This window comes from Scaptodrosophila lebanonensis, unplaced genomic scaffold (genome assembly GCF_003285725.1).
Source record: "Scaptodrosophila lebanonensis strain 11010-0011.00,11010-0021.00 unplaced genomic scaffold, SlebRS2 tig00000001-arrow-pilon, whole genome shotgun sequence".
Taxonomy (NCBI): Eukaryota; Metazoa; Arthropoda; class Insecta; order Diptera; family Drosophilidae; genus Scaptodrosophila; species Scaptodrosophila lebanonensis.
The window spans coordinates 1,945,266-1,965,867 of NW_022060529.1; the positions used below are offsets into that span (position 1 = coordinate 1,945,266).

Genomic DNA, 20,602 nt, shown 5'->3' on the forward strand with positions numbered 1-20,602 from the left:
CCTAGTCTCCCATCCACAGAGCCGAGGCCTGAGGCCAGGCTACGTGCGTGCACTCCACATGTGGCCCTTAAAATTATACATATACTGTATGTATGTATGTATGTATGTACATTGATACACACACATATGTATACCCGTACTAAGTATATCTGCTGCAAAGCTATCTAACTGCCGACTTCGTGCTTGTCTTGCTCCTAGATTGTAAAACATAATCTGTTATCAATTATTTTAGCTGCTGGCCCAGCATGAAGAATGGGGCCACGAGGTTGTCTACAAAACATACACTCACACACACACACACACACACAGATAAATGTATATACCTATATGTATTTGCAATGCGCTCACGTTGCAGTTTTGTTAAAGAAAAAAGTTTGCCGTTGCTCATATCGTATATTTATGACTTGGTTAAAATTTTGGCATGTAAGCAATTTAATTTTCCGTGCTTCAGTTTATTATGTAGGCTATAAAAAATTGCGTTCCATTTTATGAAAAGGGCGATGATAAGAGCAAATCTGAGATGACTAGTAGATATTGAAAAAGTGATAAGGCGAGTGAGAAATATTTTGTTTTCAAAAATATGATAACTAATTAGTTGAAGGAGGCATGCAAATTATTCTTATAAAAATAAACTCTTTGGTTTATTTATTTAATTACATATATATATTTGAAAAGAATAATAAAAATGGTTAATTTTAAAAATAAAATTAATAATAACATGAAATTACCTAATAATAAGCTCGATATGATTAAATTTGTAATGACTAGCGTAATAATTTAAAAGTAACCCGATAATTGTAACGCTAGGATAAGGTTTATAAATAAATAAATGAATAAATAAAATAAATTAAACATAAGTGTAACTTGGAATTAAGTTTAAAGTGCAATATAGAGAATGGAGATTTTTAGTGAGGTGCACTGATTTGTGATGAATTGTCAGAGAAATGTTGAACTGTAAGGGTAGATCTATTTCAGTATGGATAGTGAGAGTGTGTGTGTCCTAATCTGGGTTCTTTTAAATTTCATTTCTATTTAAAACTAATGGATTTAATTGTGGTCCTAATCGGAGTCTTGTGTAGATAAGTGCATCTTTTCTGTTTATTGGGATTGGAATATTTATTGGCTATGTTATTGCTTTTGAAAAAGTGATTTTACTCGTTTGAGATGGTTTTATAAATGGCTTTATTTGAGAGGACGAGGTTGCTTATGTTTCTTATTGTTGCACTCACACAAAAGTATTCACAAAACGGAAATTTTTTCATTATTGTTGGAAGTTAGTTCCGAAAAAAAGGTTGTTGACACATACATTGATCTATGCAGATGAAATGGAAGAACAATCAAAAAGATAACGGTTCATATGAGGGAGATGTAAGGATGAGTAGTGATGCCGATAAGTTGTCAGAAGTAATAACAAAAAAAATGCAGTTGAATTATTTATATTGATATGTTAAATTTTTCATTCATTTTTTATGTCAACTTCATTTCTATAACTAATACTTGTACTTAGTAACGCTGTCCTTCGCATTAATAAGGCCGTATTTAAAAATTCGACACTAGAATAGTAGCAAAGCAGTTTTCTATCATTATTTACTATTGGACGTATAACTAGGCCTCAAAATTGTAATGGGTTATACTTTTGTTTACAATTTTTTATAGTACCATCCAAAAACGTTTCAAATGAACTTGACTAGCACTTGGTAAGACGGAAAATATGTCGCTTAGATATCTTCGCAGGTGCCTACTGGCGCCTATTCGCAAAACTCTTGCACACATATATGCGACGCAGGGCATTGCTTCATCAGCTGTGCGTTCGTTGTCATTCGGGTATCGCAGCTATAGCGATAAAAAGGATGAGAAGAAGACCTGCACCAATCCCGAACCGAAAAAAAAACCCAAGCCCAAGAAGAAAGGAGAGTGTATGAGTTACAAGCCGGATCCATGCTCACCGGGGGAGGAGCCAAAGAGGAAAGATGCGAGTGTTGCGAGTCCTGCTGACAAAATTACCCGAAAACGCGAATTTCTTAAGACGAAAGGGAATAAAGGAAAGAGTCCATGTGGTAAGGAAAAGAAAGATAAGGACAAAGACCCATGCGCAAAGTGGAAAAAGCAGAAAGCTGAAGCTGAAGCAAAGCGAAAGGCCCTCAAAAAGGAACTCGAGGATGCGTGCAAAAAGAAGAAAGATTGTTAGACCTGACATACTATAAGCAAAATAAAAAAAATTAAAGGCAACTTAATGCCTTAAATAGTTCCAGTTATTTTAGTGGTTGTACAATGTACAATAATGCATTGGGCATATTTATACTCTGTACATGAAATGTACAAGAGTATATTAGGTTTGCGCGAGTTGAAAAATGTAACAGGCAGAAGGAGGCGTGGCAGACCCCACAAAGTATATACATTCTTGATCAGCGTGACAAGACGAGTCGATCTAGCCCTGTCTGTCTGTCTGTCCGTCTGTCCGACTGTCCGTCTGTCCGTCCGTCCGTCCGTATGATCACCTAGATCTCAGAGACTATAAGAGCTAGAGACACCAAATTTTGCACAAAGATGCCTTATGTGTGTACGCTATACGAGTTTGTTTTATTTTTTTTATTTTCCCCCCACTTCCCCCCTATGGGGGTTTTCCCGATTTTCCATTCGTATAATCGCCTATATCTCGGATACTATAAGACCTAGGAGCACCAAATTTTAGTCCAAGATGCCTTGTGTGAATACGCAGAAAATGTATATTTTGGAATTTCCCTCCCTACCCTCTTCTTCCCCGCAAATGCGATTTTCTCTTACTCGCGTAATTCTTGGAATTTCGAACTAAAATTTTGCAAATATCCCCAGTTAGTTATTATGTGTCCGTATGCAAAGTTTCACTATGATAGACCGATGTAACAAGAAGTTATATCCATAAATATATTTGCTGTTGCAGCGCTGCTCAAGCGCTGCCCGCGGCTGTCGTTGATGTTGCTGTTTAGTTGACTGCGAAAATGCTTACACTGACACAAATAGACGCGCAAAAAAAATACATACACTCACATAGACGCAATTGCTTTGTATATGTGCAATTATATACCCTTTACTTGAGTTCGAATGCCGAGAAAGGTAAAATCGATCAAATTTTTTTAAAATTTTCTTATTTTTTTTTTTTTCTATAATTATTGTAAGCATATGTACAGAGTATTTCAAAGTCGGGACACCCGACTTTAGTTTTTTTACTTGTTTTTTTTTTTTATAATAGGGATAAATAATTCTGCAATATTTGTGATCACACTTATTATGTACAGCGAAGCCAAGCTACAGGCTCCAAAGTCAACACAAAGTCGAAATTCAACAGTGAGAGTAAATTATAAGCTAAAGGCAAGAGAAACAGCTAAATAAAAATAAAAGAAGGAAAATACAAACATGACGTCGTGTTGAAATGAAGCTGATTGTGCGCGAAAAGTTTCTTTGTTATTTTATTTTAATTTTTTTTTATTTTTCGTTCGTATCTGCTGTAATAACAACAACAATAGGACAACGCACAAATGTTGCCTGCCACCGTCATCGCACGGTTTTCGGTTAACATGAATTATTATTATTGTGAAGAACCAGAATAAGGGGAAGAAAGGGGTAGGAGACGGAGGCGGGGAGCAGGGAAAGAGTTTCCAACTAGTTCAAGATGAAGTTGTGTGGGTGGTGGGTGGTGGGTGGGCTGTCTGTGAAGGGGCAGCACAATAAAAAACCGGGTTGCATTGTCTTGGCTTGCAACTAATGCCGCGTGCTTTTTGTGCGGCAAGAAAACAAATGAGCCCCACCAACATACACAAACATAAACACACACCCATTCACAAACACATTCATAAGCATTCAGCGAGTGCCGCAAGTCTATGAAAGTTGCCTCTGCCTTCTGTTTTGTTTGTGTCGACGACGACGACGACGACGACGACAACGTCAGCGACTTGCCATTTTCTGTGGAGATTTTTATATGGGTCACGGGGTCGTAGCGTGTGCAAATTGCAACATTCTTTGCTTTTGCCTTTGTGTATACATATATATATATATGTATATATGTGTATGTGTGTGTGTGGTGGTGCGTCGACATGTCGACTTTACATTTTCAAATAATTTCTGATTAAGCGCATTGCACGAAACCGACCAAGCAGCCAGCATTTGCCTCGGCCTTCCAACAACACCCCACGACGCTGCAGCTACAGTTACAGCTTCAGCAGCCATCATGCTGTTTGACAAACGCAACGGGTGGCAACTCTGGCAACATGCTGACATATTGCGCTGCATAATTTACCGTTATTGTTGCTACTGCACTGCTATTGCCGTTGTTCCTTTTGCTTTTCCTTTTGCTTTTGCTGTTGTTTTTGTCACCGAGTAGCCGAGTGCAACTAATTTTTGAAATGCAAACGGTTGCAAAGCCACCAAGATTTATGCACGCAAAAATTATGCTTTAAAAGCTGAGCATATGTCTTCGTTGTTGTTGGCTTAAGTAATTTAATATACTTTAATATCAGTTCTCCCCCTCCTCCTCCTCCTCCACTCTCCCGTACACATACTCATACACATACTCGTACATACATTCACATACGCATGCATATGTAATGCATATTAGTGTATGCGCATATAAAAGACGCGCATTACGGGAGCGTGAAATGTTGTGGGGGAACGCGCAGATGTCTGTTATATGTTTGTATGTGTTTGTGTGTAAGTGTTTACTTAAAACAGAAACAGAAACAGAAACAACAACAACAACGCCTAGCAAAATGTTCATAAAAATGCAAATGTGCAAAATAGCGCAAAAAAAGCAAGATGAAAAAGTAGCAGAAAAGAGACAGAAATCATAATAAAAATGTGTAGGCAAAGCAAGTAAGGCTTCCCGAATGTAAGCCAAAGGTTGTGTATGTGTGTGTGTGTGTGTGTGTGTATCTGTGTGTTTAGGGTGCTTTCGCGTTCATGTGTCAGTTTTTGCTCTGACATTTTAAGTGCATCTTTGTGAAATATTTAAACAAAGAATAATTACACACGGCATTACGAACTTAATGCGGCTGAGTGCATAAGATTTCTCTGTTTGTGTGTATATCCACATCTGTCCGTATGTATGTACTTGTATTTGTGTGCTTGTGTGCGTGTGTGTGGTCATATTACGTTTGCCTGAGTGGTGAAGCATGCAAAATTATGCAAAGGTCGTCAAGAGCTAACAAATTCAAGAACACAGTTTATGACGGTGGTACGACCATACTACTTAGCAGTATTTATTAGTTTGGTTGATATACTCGTATACCCGTACAAACGTACTTCCACAGTTGTACGCAATTTTTGGTTTAGAGCGTAAAATCATAATGTTGTAAAAGAAATTTGATTTTGGATTTATATTCTATTTACAAATAACAGTATCTTAGCTCAATCATGACTCTTTAGTTTTTATTTAGTTGTAGTTTATTTATTTATTTAGTTTTATTACGAGTATATTTGAAAAAGCTTAAAAAATATGAAAAAAGTTGAATGAATTGATTGTATTGACCTAAAAGGAGACTCTGTTGTTGACCCTAATTTAATATTGAATAATAACGTAACCAATTGGTTTTTAACATCGAATATTTTATTCACAAAAATAAACTTTATTGCTGTTTAAAAAACGTCGTATTGTGATGTTAATCTTCTTTTTTGGATTGAATTGTTTAGTCACATAAAAAACGTTTGCACCTATTTAATCTATGCAATCGGATTAGAAATCTTTATGCGTTGTTCACCTCGATTGAGATATCGCATCACATGATCGCGTCGTCATTGCGTTGTACCCTTCATTAAATTTTAAACCAAAATTACTAGATATTTCTAAACACTAAAATAAATAATTAATAGCTACGATCCATAATAAATATTCAAACTATTTCAACCCATATATATTTTCACTTAATTATAAATATTCAAATACAAGCAATGCATGTTTGTTTTTCGTTTTTCCCCAGCCACAGTGAATTGCGAACATTCAGTTATTTGGAACACACGCTCAGAAATCCAGTTAGGGTTGATATTATGCGTATTATGCAAACCAAGCTGAATCCTAGTCCATGGATGACACTTCCATCTGGTTTTACTCGCCTTTGCTGCGTATTTTTTTTGCTATTTGCTTGCAGTAAAAGCAAAAAAGCCAAATACTCGCAAACCGCGAAAACTCAGCTAGTTCGACTATGGAATGAGCTTTTTGATTCCAACTTTTAAAGTTTTGAGCACAAATATTAGATCGGATACTAATGACTTCGAAAATATCAAATTTATACAAGTATTAATAATTAAGAGTGTCTGAATATTTAATATCAGATTTATGGTTGTTGTGTTCGTATATTTCTTTAAATATTTTGAGTGCAGCTTAGTTTTATAGTATTTATCTTAATGCGGCATTATTTATTATTGTGGAAAAAATAAAAATACTACTTATATTCTATAATTATTGTTGTATGACATATAGTAATACCGTTTTAAATAAAAGTATATAACGGGGCTTAAGTGAATTGATGTAAATTTATTCAATATTTATTAATATTTTTCGGTCGTAAATGTTTTAAATGTTTAAAATAGCAAAATTAATAAGCAACAATTATTTTTGTTTCATAGTGACATTAGTGAGATTGGTAATATTTTGGTACACTGCCACGAGTTTTTATTTCTCGGCATTATTTCCATTTCGTATTGTTAAAATATTGATATTCTTTTTCCTAGGCATTGCGTATAGGGTATAGTTCGTACATAGAAGAACTTAGAGCTAGTACTCAAGAGTGCTCAAAACATAGATGACTGTAGCGCCACAATGAGATGCATGAAGATGAAAAAATGTCATGTGTAAGGTAAGCGGCTAAATGGGGGATAGGGAGAGAGGGAGGGAGAGAGCAATGTGTGTGTGTGTGTGTGCGGCGATATATGCGCATGTTGAAAAGCACTAAAAAGTATTATATAAATGATAATTTGTTGCTTCATATGTGCACATGGTTGTTAGTATCATATATGTACGAGTATGTATGTGTGTGTGCATATAGTATGTGCCTGGAGTACGTTGTTTTCTGAGTGATGTAATTTTATTTGTTGGCTGTTTGTGCTAAAATGGGTTGGAATGCATAAACCATTGTGGACAAAGGCTTTGAAAGTTGTTTTCTCCTTTCTGCATCGCTGTTTTTCTCTTTGTTATGCTTTACCTTTCTCTAAAATGCATGCATAATTTGCCGTAAGCATATTTCCGCTTCCGGTTTTGCCCATTTGCTGTGGCTGCTGCCATTTGTTGGCTTGCAATGAAACAAAAGCACTTAGCGCTCGGCAGCAAAAAGCAACTGAAATGGCTTCAAGTTAAATAAATAAATACAAAGAGAGGGAAATAGCTAGAAATTGTTTTAAATGCTTAAATAACTCAAAGCCAATTCAATCAAAATCAAACTCAACTCAACTCAACTCCAAATCTAAGTTCAAGCAAAACTTTCAACAGCCAAAGATTAGCTCACCTCGTTTACTTCGTCACAAGTCCACATCAATTGCACATTTTGGGCAACTTCGGTCCGAATGCAATGCAATTAAATGCGACAAAGTTCGAAATTGAATTGCACGTAGTGGGAAAGTCAATGCACTGAACTGAACTAGACTGGGTTGCAAAAGTCTGGACCCGAGATCACTGTGCCCCAGGCATTCACTCTGTCAGTCTCTGTTTGTTTGTGTGTGCATGGGTGTGTGTGTGTGTGCGAACTTTGTCGAAAACAAAATGCAAGACAAACGCTGGACATCACTGAAATTCAATTCTGTTGCGCTCGATTGCGTTGCATTTCAATATAAATATTTATTTTATTCATACTAAGACAGAGAAAGACAAAGAGAGAGAGAGACTCCAGATTGCCAGAGACAAGTTGCAGCTGACAGTAAAAGATGTTGTGTAGCCCATTTGTTTTTTCTGAATGCTCACAAAGTCAGGCTGCTCGTTGCTCTATTAGAATTCAATTTTCCAACTGATTTTGTATGTGAAAGCAACCAAGTTAATGGCAAGTTATCTCTCGTGTCTTGTATCTTTGTCGAATGCGTCGCTATAACTTTGGCTTTGTCTACCACAGAAGTTTATAGTGCGCCCCTTACAACAAACATTTGTTTTCTAGTCCATCTAGATTGAATACTTGTACTTGTACCCTGCACCCAACGGGTAAATTCTAAACTAGTTTTTGCTAATGCGCGAGGGTTGCTCAAAAAGAGTAGTCAAAAAGTATAAAAATTGTCAAACTGTCGTGTTGTGGCCCGATTCGCAACATTATAGCTATACAAATAAATGTTCTTCGTACTCTAATTTGTACACTTTTTCTAAAGTTGTTTCCTTTTGTTTAACCTCTCGAAAAAATACGATTTTTCAAACTCTCCGGAATACGCTTCTGTCTTGGTGATAACTTTTTCATTTCAGACGATTTTTTTTTCCTGCAAGCCATGTTTTCAAGTTAGTGAACAGAAAAAATTCGTTGGATAGCAGGTCGGGCGAGTATGGCGGTGCGAAAGCAATTCGTGGTGCAGTTCGTGCCATTTGGCCGCGACAATTAAAGATGAATGTGCTGGTACGCTATCGTTTTTTTCTTAACCAAATGGGGCCGTGTCTCCTGCAATTTTTCATCGAATCTGTTGAACAACTCACTATAGTACTACGCTGTGAACTAAAAAAAATTATGGAATGCTTGTTGCTTTTTCGGACCAGATTAGTTCGAAAAAAAAGATTGTTTTGACTGTCTCTTGGTCACCGAATTGTAATACTAATGTACCCAGGTTTTATCCACTTTAACGAATTGAAAGTGAAAGTGCTGCGCATCTCGTTTAAAGCAGTATCCATTGGACCGACAATTTCCTCACCCGATCTTATCATATAAAATCTTGATTGCTGTTCCAAATGAGACATTTATGGCCTATGCCTTATTACCTGGAGAATCAGGTCGTTGGAGTTTTCGATGATATCCTCCACGTTTGACAGGCGTACTTCATCTAAGCCAGTACGACACGCTTAATACCGTGAAAGCAATATTTTATCGGAAACTTATTTACAAATAAATAATTACACTTAAGGGTTCTAAAAGCGGGAAAGTACATTTTATGAATCCTTCTTCAAAGATCAAGTTAATTCTTTTGTAACTTTTGAGCGCCCTCATATTTATATTATCAACTGGATTTTATTCAAGTTTTAAACTAATTATTAAATCACCTAGATTCTTGTAACATCGACGGACTTTTCTCACACAGGTATTTGAGATAGAGACAGTAATGATGTTATTGTCTGTGCAACTTTTAATAAAACTGTTCAGCTAATTAATTGCAAACTTCTCTCTTCTTTTTTTTTAAGTATCTGCGGCGTGTACTGTAAGATGCAAAGAATCCGGCTTCTGTCAAAGTCATAGTTACATCCAAAGCCAAAGCCAATGCCGCAACTGTAGCCGCACCAACGGCAACGACGAGTCGTTGCTAATTTGAAAGCATTTTTTGTATTTCGTTGCCTTGGAAGACAAATGCAAAATGTCAGTGCAAGGCAGCGGTGGCAGGACAGGCGATGGGTGCAAGAGGAGCATGCATACTTACCCGCACACAATAGTTGTGTTGGCAACTTTTTCATTTTGAATTTTGCTTAATTTCTGTTGTCATTTTGCATTGCGAAAATGTCAAACTTATCGACGCTAAGCCACGTGCCACGTGGAACTTCGGGCAGCAGCATCAACGAGGAAGCCTGTGTGCGATTGTGTGGCTGTGGATGATGGGATGGTACTCGTAGACTGGGCTACTGGTACCTGCAGAGTCCTCTGCCAGTGCAACCCAAGCGCATTCGTGTTGCTGTGGCACGCCAATGTTGCACGTTCAAATTAACTTTAATGAACTCAGTTTAGTTGCAAATGAGTTACAAAACTCGAAAACACATCGAGACGTGTTTAGGGTTCATGGCTAGTGTGGGGGACGTGTGAGCGGGCACTGGCAGGAGTTGGCAGGCAGGTGTTTACCTCAAAGGGGTTCCAAGATTTCCGCCTTACAACGAACAGTTGCCTTGGCTGTTTTAATTTGTTTTTCAGTTGCGTTGTGCATCCCACACATTTGTTGAGCTTTTGTCGCCCCTAAAAGCATGCTACAAACATAAATTTAACATTTAAATAAGATGGCGGAGTGGTGCAGAAAAATCTCAGGGCAAATGAAATGTCAGCAATGTTTGTGACAGTTGGCAAATTGCAAAAATTTTCATGTTGCTAACACACAAAAAATATAAAAGAGGTTAAGGCCCTTGTCTGGCATGTGTTGGAAATCTGTACATATAATTTAAAGATATCGAATATACGAGTATAGTATTTCTGGTTGCGCATGCGAATGCTTGATATTTGTTTGTCATCGCGTTTAAAAATGTGCTAATGTGTGCTTTTTTGACAGCTATGCTTATTTATGGCTATGTTTTTCTTCTTGGCCTTGTCAATGCCACACCCTGTGGCTTGCCTGATTTTAAGTCGAATAAATTTATTGGCTTGCTGTGTGCCGATTATCACAATATCCAGATTAGTTCGATGCCCTCTCCTCTTTTAGTCGTAAAGAATTCCAAATTTTGTTTACTCTGCTCATAAGAAAGGCTTAAGCTGAAGCAGTTGAGGAGCGTTGAACTCGTCTATGCGGCACGGGCGCAAAGCCAACATAAATTATCTGAGCCATGAAAAAATTCGCTGCACCACCAAACAAATTGAAATAAAATCAGATACTTGTGCGTATTCGTATGTGTTTTGAAGTGTATATTTGTGTTTGATAGTCGGCCAGCCAAAATATGCGCTGCCAAAAAGTGTGAAAACCGCAACAATAGCGGAGTACAGCGGCCAGCCAACCAACTGGCTGGCTGATATTTTGAATTCTTGCCCAACAAACAGATTTGGTTGCGGTTAATGTGTGTGGAAATTCATGTTCAAAAATAACACTTTAAGCTAATTATTTTCAAGTGCGTAAATAAATGATGAAACATATGAATAAATAATAATAAAATATAATTTATATAATTGACATACATTAAAGCTATAATTTGAAGAGCATTTTATTTGACTTTAAACAACATTTTATTGTATTGTTGGCTCGTAATACAATGCAAAACGACACTCCTTAGAGTGTGCATTATAATTTACAAAAATTTAACATAAAGTAAAGGCTTAAGGTGATAGACAATTAGTTAAATTAATTAATAAATTATCACGACCAAAAGATTAAAAACACAAATATATGGAAATATATTTTTAAACTACAAGTATGATGCTGCAGTTAAAGAGTTTTTTTTTGGGACAGTAAACAAGTGTATAGTAAAGCAAGAGTTTTCTGACTGTGCAGTCTGTTCGTCAAACCTTGGGGTCTACTGTCACAAGAAAGCGCCAAAGAAAGTTTTAAGATGCCACCTGGCTTGCAGTGTTAACGCTAGTTTCCTGTTTGAAAGACAAATCAAAGCGATGGGCGAAATAGAAATATTGACGATCGAGCAGAGCTGTCTAATGGTCGTCCTCACACTATTACCACAGCACTTATGCTTACACACAAAGCAAATTAATTAAGCAAATATTGTTAGTGTATAAAGTATTAATATAAACTAGTATATAAGGCATTTTTCGTATAAAAAGAGCTCAATAAACCATGATCAGCACAGAAGGTTTTGATTGAACGTCCTCCTCATTTATTACACTTGACTCATTCTTTAAATAAGTATATAAAATATTTGTTCTGGAGTGTCGTGTCCATTGCTGGTTACTGCCAGAACAATATAAACGCAATCGGTAACTGCTTTATGAACTCGGCCATTTATGCTAGTTAAAAGCAAAAACTTTGTTGATACGTGTAATTTAATTTATTAACTGAAGAATTATTTAATATTTTTGTGCACAATTCAGGCTTTATCCCTGCAGTCCACTCCAACCACGCTGCAACCCATTCCAGCCCCAAGCACCCACCTGTGCATCAATCCATGTTCTCAACGCCATTACACTTGTGTATACACCGGGATAGGACCGCTGTGCACAGCCAATACCCCAGGAAACGATGCCATATAGCTTGCCTCGGGTCTCGCCCGGTTGGTATCCAACCAGCGGGCCACCTGAATCACCCTGACAGCTGTCAGCTCCATCTCGAGCGGCACATAGCATGCGTTGCGTCACCGGCAGGACCTTACGATAGGCACGTCGACACAATGTCGTTGGCACATAGCTCACATCCGCATAGCGCAGCACTGGCGATACACCTGCCTCCCCCTCCTCGCTCTGAAGGCCCCAGCCGCTGACGTACAAATGCGTGTCTGGTGTGAGTGCATCCTGCTCGGTTGCCGTCGCAAGGGCCAGCGCCTGCAGCTCGCTTGTGTAATTGAGCTGCGCATTGAGCAGAAGGAGTGCCAAGTCGTTGTCATGCGACTGCGCGTCGTAGGCCTCGTGGCGTATTATTCGCCGCACACTCAGCAAATGGCCGCCAGTAGCATGCTTTGTAGCTCCCACGCGCACGCTGTAATCGAGTGCCGTCCATGGCTCTTCAAAGCAGTGTGCCGCGGTCAGGACGAAATGTTTGCCAATAACGGCTCCACCGCAAATATGTTCATGGTTGAGCTGTATGGATGCCTGATAGGGAAATTCGTGTATCGTGGTCTCCATGCCGCCCACAATGCGATGATCGTATGCCACTACGAGACCCAAGAATGTTAGCAAAATGATGAGTTGCTCGGACAAGTGGGCCATTTTGCTTTGCTCAGAAATGTAATTGAGTGATGCTGGCTTGAACTGCCTTTTCTGAATATGCCGCTGATAATACACGTCTTATCGGCAGATGCTGCTTTTATATTGGCATTGTATTATTTTCTGGTACGGCTTTATCAGAACGCTTTTATTTGTTTTGTGTTGTTGCCTTTAGTTGCGCTTAATCCATAAATATATATGTATATCTTGACATTGGCCTAGTCTTAATTAACTCATTAACAATAAAAACACGTGTCTATTGAATAAATATATTTACATCTTGAAAGTAAATATCTTTCGATAAGTAACCAATAATATTTGATATTAAATTATAATCCGTTTCAAATTAAAATTTGCTTAATATGCATTGGCTTTCTTAAATATTTGCTATTTAAATATTATGCAAATATTTGCATATCATATGGCCTCAACAGGCATTAGTGCAAGTGGAGAGTACATTTTATAAATATCGAGAGTTAGGGAAATATAAGTAGTGGAGTGAAAGTGTAGTGTACAACGCCCTTATACATACTTGTAGTTATTATATATTCAGAGTATCTTTTCTTTATTTCACTTTTTTCACGAATATACTACTGTGTTCAAATATGACCCGCATTTTTTACTATAAATTTATTACACAGTTGTAACTCACACGGAGCTAAATTAGGCAAAGTACTAAACGAGATTTAACTTTTCCTAGTCTCAATAGATATCTTAAAAATCTGTTCCCTGATTCATTAGAAATGCTAAGACATCAGCAACAACCCTTTGATTTGATTTGCTTAACATGTTGTTCATTAGCTGATGGTCTAATTAGTTTTGGATGTGGTTCGTCTTCAACGCTTTCTCGTCCCTCTTTTTGTAACATTCTCCTAGTTTCGGCTTCAAAAATTCCATTTTTTTCACATTTTATGGATTATGTAAACATCACCAAACACAAGTCCACTCATGTAAGCAGGGATGAAAATAGAATGGAAAATCGACACAGCTGGCTAGGAAAGACTTACAAATTTAAATATGCATTTTAAATCTCGTTTTTTTCATTTGAGTAAAACTTTTCAAAGGACTGCTGCCAAAGGTTTAATATTATTTATCAACGTTTTGTGATCTGTTAGTAATGCAAAAAACGTACTACCAAATCAAATATACCTTCCTTGTTGGTATTACAAATTACTGAATGAATGAACTTCTTTTTTACATTAAAGTAAGTTTCCTCAATATTTAAGAAACTATTGTGTACGGTCAAAATATACTATAAGTGTAGCATTTGCGCTTAGAAACAGTTTTAAACTCGAATTTATTTTTAACATTCAACCGAAAATAAATTGGGAATCATAAGCAGTCCATTGGGAACAAAATAGCAAATAATAAGTGGTCTATTGTAACGAAAAATCACGTCAACGTGCATGATGGCAGTGTGGGTCTCTCTTGTATACTTAAATCAGGTAATGGAATGTCAAATGTTATCCCATGTGTTGTAAAAATGATATTCATTGAATTCGTATTAGATGCCAGTTTCTCTTTGATATTTACTTTGGAATTTGTACCTACCAAGCAATTGAGAAATGAAGTAAATAAGTGAGTAAGCTTTTAGGAAATGCAAAAGACAGGCATACATAAGTATTTCAAAGTGTAGTTCAAAAATGTTAGCTCTGGCAGTTTAGCTCGACTTGTGAGACTCTCAACTAATTCTGATTCAATGAATATGTTAACAACTAAGTTGCCAAACCGTATTTTGGCCTCGTTGCGTCTGTGTGCAAGTAAATAAATGGTTGCTTGCCTACGGGAGACCATAAAACGTGTGTGTGTGTGTGTGTGTGTGTGTGTGTTCGTGTCTCCACATGCTGCATGGTTGCATGGGAAACATTTTGCACATGTATTTTATTTCATTATAAGATAAAACAACTTGCAACCGTAGCCAGCAGGACCAGTAGCAGCTCTGCAACAACAAAAATAACAATAACAAATGATTAGTGCACACAAAAACAAATTGCATAAATATTTTAGCAACGAAAACCGTTGACCAGTGGCCGTCATGTGGTCGGTAGGCCAAGAAGTCACTCGATGGGTCAGCTTGTGTTGGTCGGAGGGTTAGTTGGTTGGTTGTCCGGCATCTATCAGATATGTTTGCTACAATTTTAATTTGTTTTGTGTAAATGTGTGCTTGATAAGGCAAGCACATGCACACATTTTAGTAATTGTTTAATTTTGCTTAGACACAAACATACTATATTTCATTTTGAGTTTTCGGCAACAAAATTCAATTTGTTTCTACCTGACACGTATCGGACAGCTTTGGTTAGCTACAAGCTAATTGCATATTCGCAATTAATTAAACGTGGCACCTGCTCGTTTGTTGCTGGTTAATAAACTTTGCTTACATGATGAGACACACTCACTCGCACAACACAATAATTCGTCAATGCAATGCAAGTAAAATAGTAATCCATAAATAACAACAAAAAAATGTTTCGCTTTGCTTTTCGTTTTGCAATTTCCCGGCTCATGTATTATGCAGACAAAAGTGAATAAGAAGAAGCAGCAACGAAAGGAGAAATATTGCCAACCGCAGCGCGCAACGCGCAGCTTTTTATTGGAGTTATTGGCAAAATGGTGTGTGCTTGTGCGTGCGTGTGTGTGCGAGTATGCAGCAGATTTTTTGCTGCGATTTGCCATGGTTTGGCCCCCTAGACTTGTAAATATGATCAATATGCGCTGTAAACATGTGAAGCGTGTAAAATATGTGAAAAGCAGCGCGCATAATGCGCTAGCATGGTGCTATGTGCGTGCGCCTGTGTGTGTATGTGTGTGTGTATGCTGTATTGATGGTGGTCTGACAATAAAAAAAAGCAACAACAAAGAGAGCAACAAACTCATCTCATGGGTTTTGACTGACATATGACATAGCATATGGAATTTCATTTGGCTTGGGTTCAATTGCAAAATATGGAGCTGCCTCAGCATGAATTTAAAAATTCGTGATATGCTTTATTAACACATCTGTTTTCCTTTTATATACTCAAAATTAGTTGAATGCGAATAAACCCAACTCTGTTTTTAAATGGTTTTTTTTGCACGGTTTTGATTAACACGGTTTTATTTAAAATTAAAAATTTTATATACACAGCTGGACAGAATAATAGGTGTGAGAAAATTTGTTTTTCAAAAAAAGCTTGCCCTTCATATATACTATATTCTAATTTTTCTCAAAAATCAATTAGTTTTCAAAATAAACATACTTCAGCGACAAAACAAATAATAAACGGCTTTACCAACCATTAAAAATAACTTAGCGTTTAGTTAATTCATAAAATACCAATATTTCGATTGGACAGGTGTGCAAAAACAAAATTTGTAAAAAATATTGAAATTTTGTTATTTATGGTATTTATGAATATCCGCCATTATTCTTGGTGATTTTTTTAATTCCAGCGGACATAAAGGATATCGACTTCAATCTTTGAAGGGATGTTATACCAATATTTTCCCATAAAATGTACAAATTCATTGCCAGATCAATGGGATGGTCTGAAAAGTTCGTAACGAATGCTCTCAAACCAGACAAATCCATCGAAACACGAGGGACACCCAGAGTTCGACAACCACATCGTTGCATTAGCTGACCACGAACCGTTTATGCCTATCAGAAGGATTTCAAGTGACGGTTCGACCAAAGGACTGCTGGCAAAGTTCCTCTGCTTAAAGCTGCAAATTCCACGATGGGGGTAAAAATTGCATCAATTCATAACACCTACTGGAAAAGGAATTGGTAATAAGCAGGTCAATTTGTTTTATTTATTAAGAATCTGAAGCGTAATGTATTTTAAGAATGTACTATTTTCTGTTAAAGCTACTGATTATACTGAAACGAATTATTCATTAAATACACTTTAATTCAGTCTTAAACCTCACATTATTTCAATAGTTTCACCTAAACCCACATAAAACGGATATTTTGTTTATCGTCAAACTGATATTATTTAACAATAATGGGAATAAAGATCACATTTTAAGAGAGTCAACAAATTACTCAAAACATACATTTTCTACTTTATACACTTTTTACACATTTATTAAATAAATTATTTTATAAATATATAAAAAGAATGTTCGCTAGGCTTAAGAATCATATTTCGTTAGAGCCTCAGAGAAGCTGTTTTGGTCCAACACACCGGCTAAAGATATACATACATACATCAGCTAGCCGAGTCGGTCTGATGATGAGCTCAGACACAACAAAGGCTCCATCAAGAAGCTTGTTTGGCATAAAGACAAGTACATGTAGGAGTACATAAATGTTGTTCATTCTGTTCATCCACTTTACTATATATTCCATCATATATCGGTTTTGCTGATTACATTTTAAAATATCAGATACATTAAATATCCACCTTACTTGTTTCCAATATTCTGGCTCAATAATACGAGACAGAACTTGCTACTGCATCTCTCTTTGAAAATTTAATGAACTATAAACGAAATTAACCAGGAATTCATAAAGTATGCTGTTCTTGTTGTTGCTGTTGACTTTTGTAGCTCCCACGTGGCGTTTTTGGAACCGCACGCACGTATCTGAATGGCAAACCAGACAGCTGTGACTGCGACAGCGTCTGCGGGCATGGGCGTTTTTTGTGGTAATAATATTTACATGACCTGCATAAATAATTAGCCTATGCGGACAAAAAACAAAACGCACTTGCTTACGATTTTTTTATTCGGTTTAATACAAGTATTTGCTCTTCTTTTCAGCTCGGCTTTTTAAGTCATCCTGCGGCTTGTCATGCTCGTAGCAGCGGTGTCGGCATTTCCGGCATCTGCTTTAAAGTTTTCGCATGTTGCGTTGCCTAAGCAACTTGGAAAAACTTGTGCGTGAATAACGGAACGGTAAGTCCTCAAGTGTTGATACAAGTATATACATATAGCGCTTGAGTGTCTGTTGACTGTAGCTGCTTGACAGTTGACTACTTTTGTAGCTTGATATCTTGATACTTGCTTTATAATGTAACTCCTTGCCGAGTCTAAATATAAAATAGCATTATTATATTTCTCTTGAACATTAACATTAAAGTAAACTAAGCAACAAAATGAAGCAGTTGGCTCATGGTCCAATGGTACTAGAACTATGCACATATTTTGCATTTCATAACGACGGTGTTTATTTATTTTATCGACAAAAAAAGCTATCGATATAAAAACATGAGAGAACGCTGCAGTCGAGCAAGCCCTACAGTAAAATAGCCTGTACTCTCCACAAAAAAAGGAAAATTAAAAAAAATTAAATTATTAAAAAAAATGAACCAAAGCAGCAACAACAAAAACAGCTGCAGGCAGCGCATGAGCAGTGATTTTATTTATGGCTATAACTTTCTTCACAATGATGAAACTTGGCACACGGACACTTTAGTACTAGCTGGATGTACCTACCAAAAAGAATTTCAAAATTCCACGAATTACGGAATTTATAAACAAAAACGGGAATTTCGTGGCAGTGGGGGGGGGGGGGTGTATCAGAATAAAAAAATAAACTTGACCTGCCTAGGACTTAGGGGAACCTCGATACCAAGTTTGGTTATTCTAGCTCTTGTACTTCCTGAGATCCTTGCGCTCATACAGACAGACGGACAGACGGACATGGCTATATCGACTCGTCTTGTCATCCTGATCAATAATATATACACGCCTCCTTCTGTGTGTTACATACGTGCGCACAAAACTAGTATATAAAAAAGTATAGCCTTCCACCCTTTGGGTACAGGCTTTAAAAATTAAAAGAGAACTTGCACTAAATAAAACTAAAGAATAAAAAGCCTATAGAAATTACAAAAATATCTAATAACGAATCCGATCCGGTGGGGGAATTTAATTTGCCCAATGGCTGGCTATGCGCCTATTAACAGCCGAGAGTCTTCAGATACATTATTATACCTAACAAAAGCGAAATGGGGATGAAGAAATAGCAATAAAAAATCAAAAACAAGTATACTTAACTTAAAATAATAATAAATTAAAATGAAATAATAAGAAGTGCACATACATATATTCCCACTAGTTTCGATAAAGATCGTTTGTGTGCATAATAACAGAAAAGCTTTGCTTTTAAGTTTCGTAATCAGATTATTGTGAGGTTCCTTCAGTGAATTGCTTATTTGCTCTTAAGAAAATGATGACCATAAAAGTTTTCTCTGCTAATACTTTGGGTACAGGATATTTCAGAAGTGGCTTAAAAGTTGAAACATATCGGATAGTTGTCATAGTTGTGACAGAGCATTATATCATAATGGTGGCAATGACGGTAGCACCTAAATGGCTTAAGCTGGACTTAAAACAAACGTAGACAGATTTTCTATTTAAACAGAGCCTTTTTTTTTTAGCTCATTCAATTTTATTTAATGGGAAAAATTTACGAGTAAAATTTGAGCACCCAAAATTTGCAAATGAAAATAAATTCGATTTGTAGCCGAGCGTATGAAAAGGAAAAGTCAGCGCGGAATGCATAGATGAAGAGCTAATTACGATGTTGCCATATACGAGTATGTTGCAAGAAACCACAGGCGTACAATTGAATTTGCAAGCACAGCATAGACACATCCCCACCAATATACATACTTGTATATAGTATTTTTTTTTTAACACACGCACAGACTGGCCCGCCCGCTCGTTCACTTATCATAAAAAAGTAGCTAAGCCTCATCACATTGTAGCCATGTCCTTTTACTGTATTTTTATGCAAAACATGAACGTTTAATAGAACGTTCTACGAATTTTTAATGAGCCTCTACCCAGAGCACATACTCTGCGTAAGTGTGTGCGTGTGTGTGTGCGTGTGTGTGTGAGTATGTGTATAAGGGACTTCTTTATTGTAATTTTTTGTTGTTACATTTTACATGTTGTATGAGTTGTATTATTTTTTGTGCAGGTAACTTGGTCGCGGTCGCCTTTGGGCCTTCCACCTCCAAGGCCTGTCGTCGTTGCACGTACAGGTAATCAAATCAGTTGGTGCGGCAACTGCGTGCGTCACATAAATTTGCCAACATTTAGTAGATAATGAGTACAATTAGTGACTGGACTGAAGCTGAAGCCGCAGTATGTAAGTGATGCACACAGGTCTGGCATTGCCATAAATTAAGCTACTGAGCTAACGAAACAGGCTCCCAAACTGGGGACTGGAATTTAAAATATAAAATAATTTAGTTATTTTAAGCAGAATTGCCACGATGTTTCAGTATATGTATAAAAAGGTACTTGTATGTATTGAGTACAAGGCTATCTTAACTAATCGCATCTTATTTTGTTTGATTGATGATGCGGGTTTTAATGCTTTAGAATCTAAAGTTTGGAAATTTTGTAATTTTTGTAAAAATTAGTTTGATAAAAAAAGTTGTGTTTCATTTCTGCATCAAAGTTGTTAAAGGGATCAAAAAATGACTTCTATTAAATTTAATGAAAATTTTGAAAATCAATATTCCGTTTATTGAAGCATAGTGCAATTCCACCTTTATTGCGCATTTTGGAAACTTGCATCTTAGCCGTCTATCGGCCAATACAGGGTAATGGTCACATTGATCCTGTGTGACCATTTGGGTTGGCATTTGCTATGTAGATCCTCTTTTATTTGATTTTTTTGCGTTCATCCCGTTTTGAAAAGTGAAACTACTTTTGCGGGGTATTCATTTGATTTATAAACCGTTAATATAATAGTCATGCATAGGTCAATAAAATGGTAAGAAACTCGGATTTGCCCCTGTTGCTTCTTACTGAATTTTGATCTCACGAATAGACGCACAGTATCCATGGGCAAGACTTCAGCAGATTTAGACGCTAACGGCAATAAATACTTATTACTTTTCTACATACTTGTTACAAACATAAAAATTTTGTTCCTTTATTCTCTTGCCGTATTTAAA

The 20,602-nt window shown here is 36.8% G+C and overlaps 1 protein-coding gene across 1 annotated transcript; it reads right to left on the reverse strand.

Moving 5' to 3' along the window:
- Nucleotides 1–11,873: 11,873 nt before the first annotated feature.
- On the reverse strand, nt 11,874–12,701 carry LOC115634524 (trypsin alpha-3). Its single transcript, XM_030532330.1, has one exon. The coding sequence runs from the start codon at nt 12,699–12,701 to the stop codon at nt 11,874–11,876; it is 828 nt and encodes a 275-aa protein (XP_030388190.1).
- Nucleotides 12,702–20,602: the final 7,901 nt, after the last annotated feature.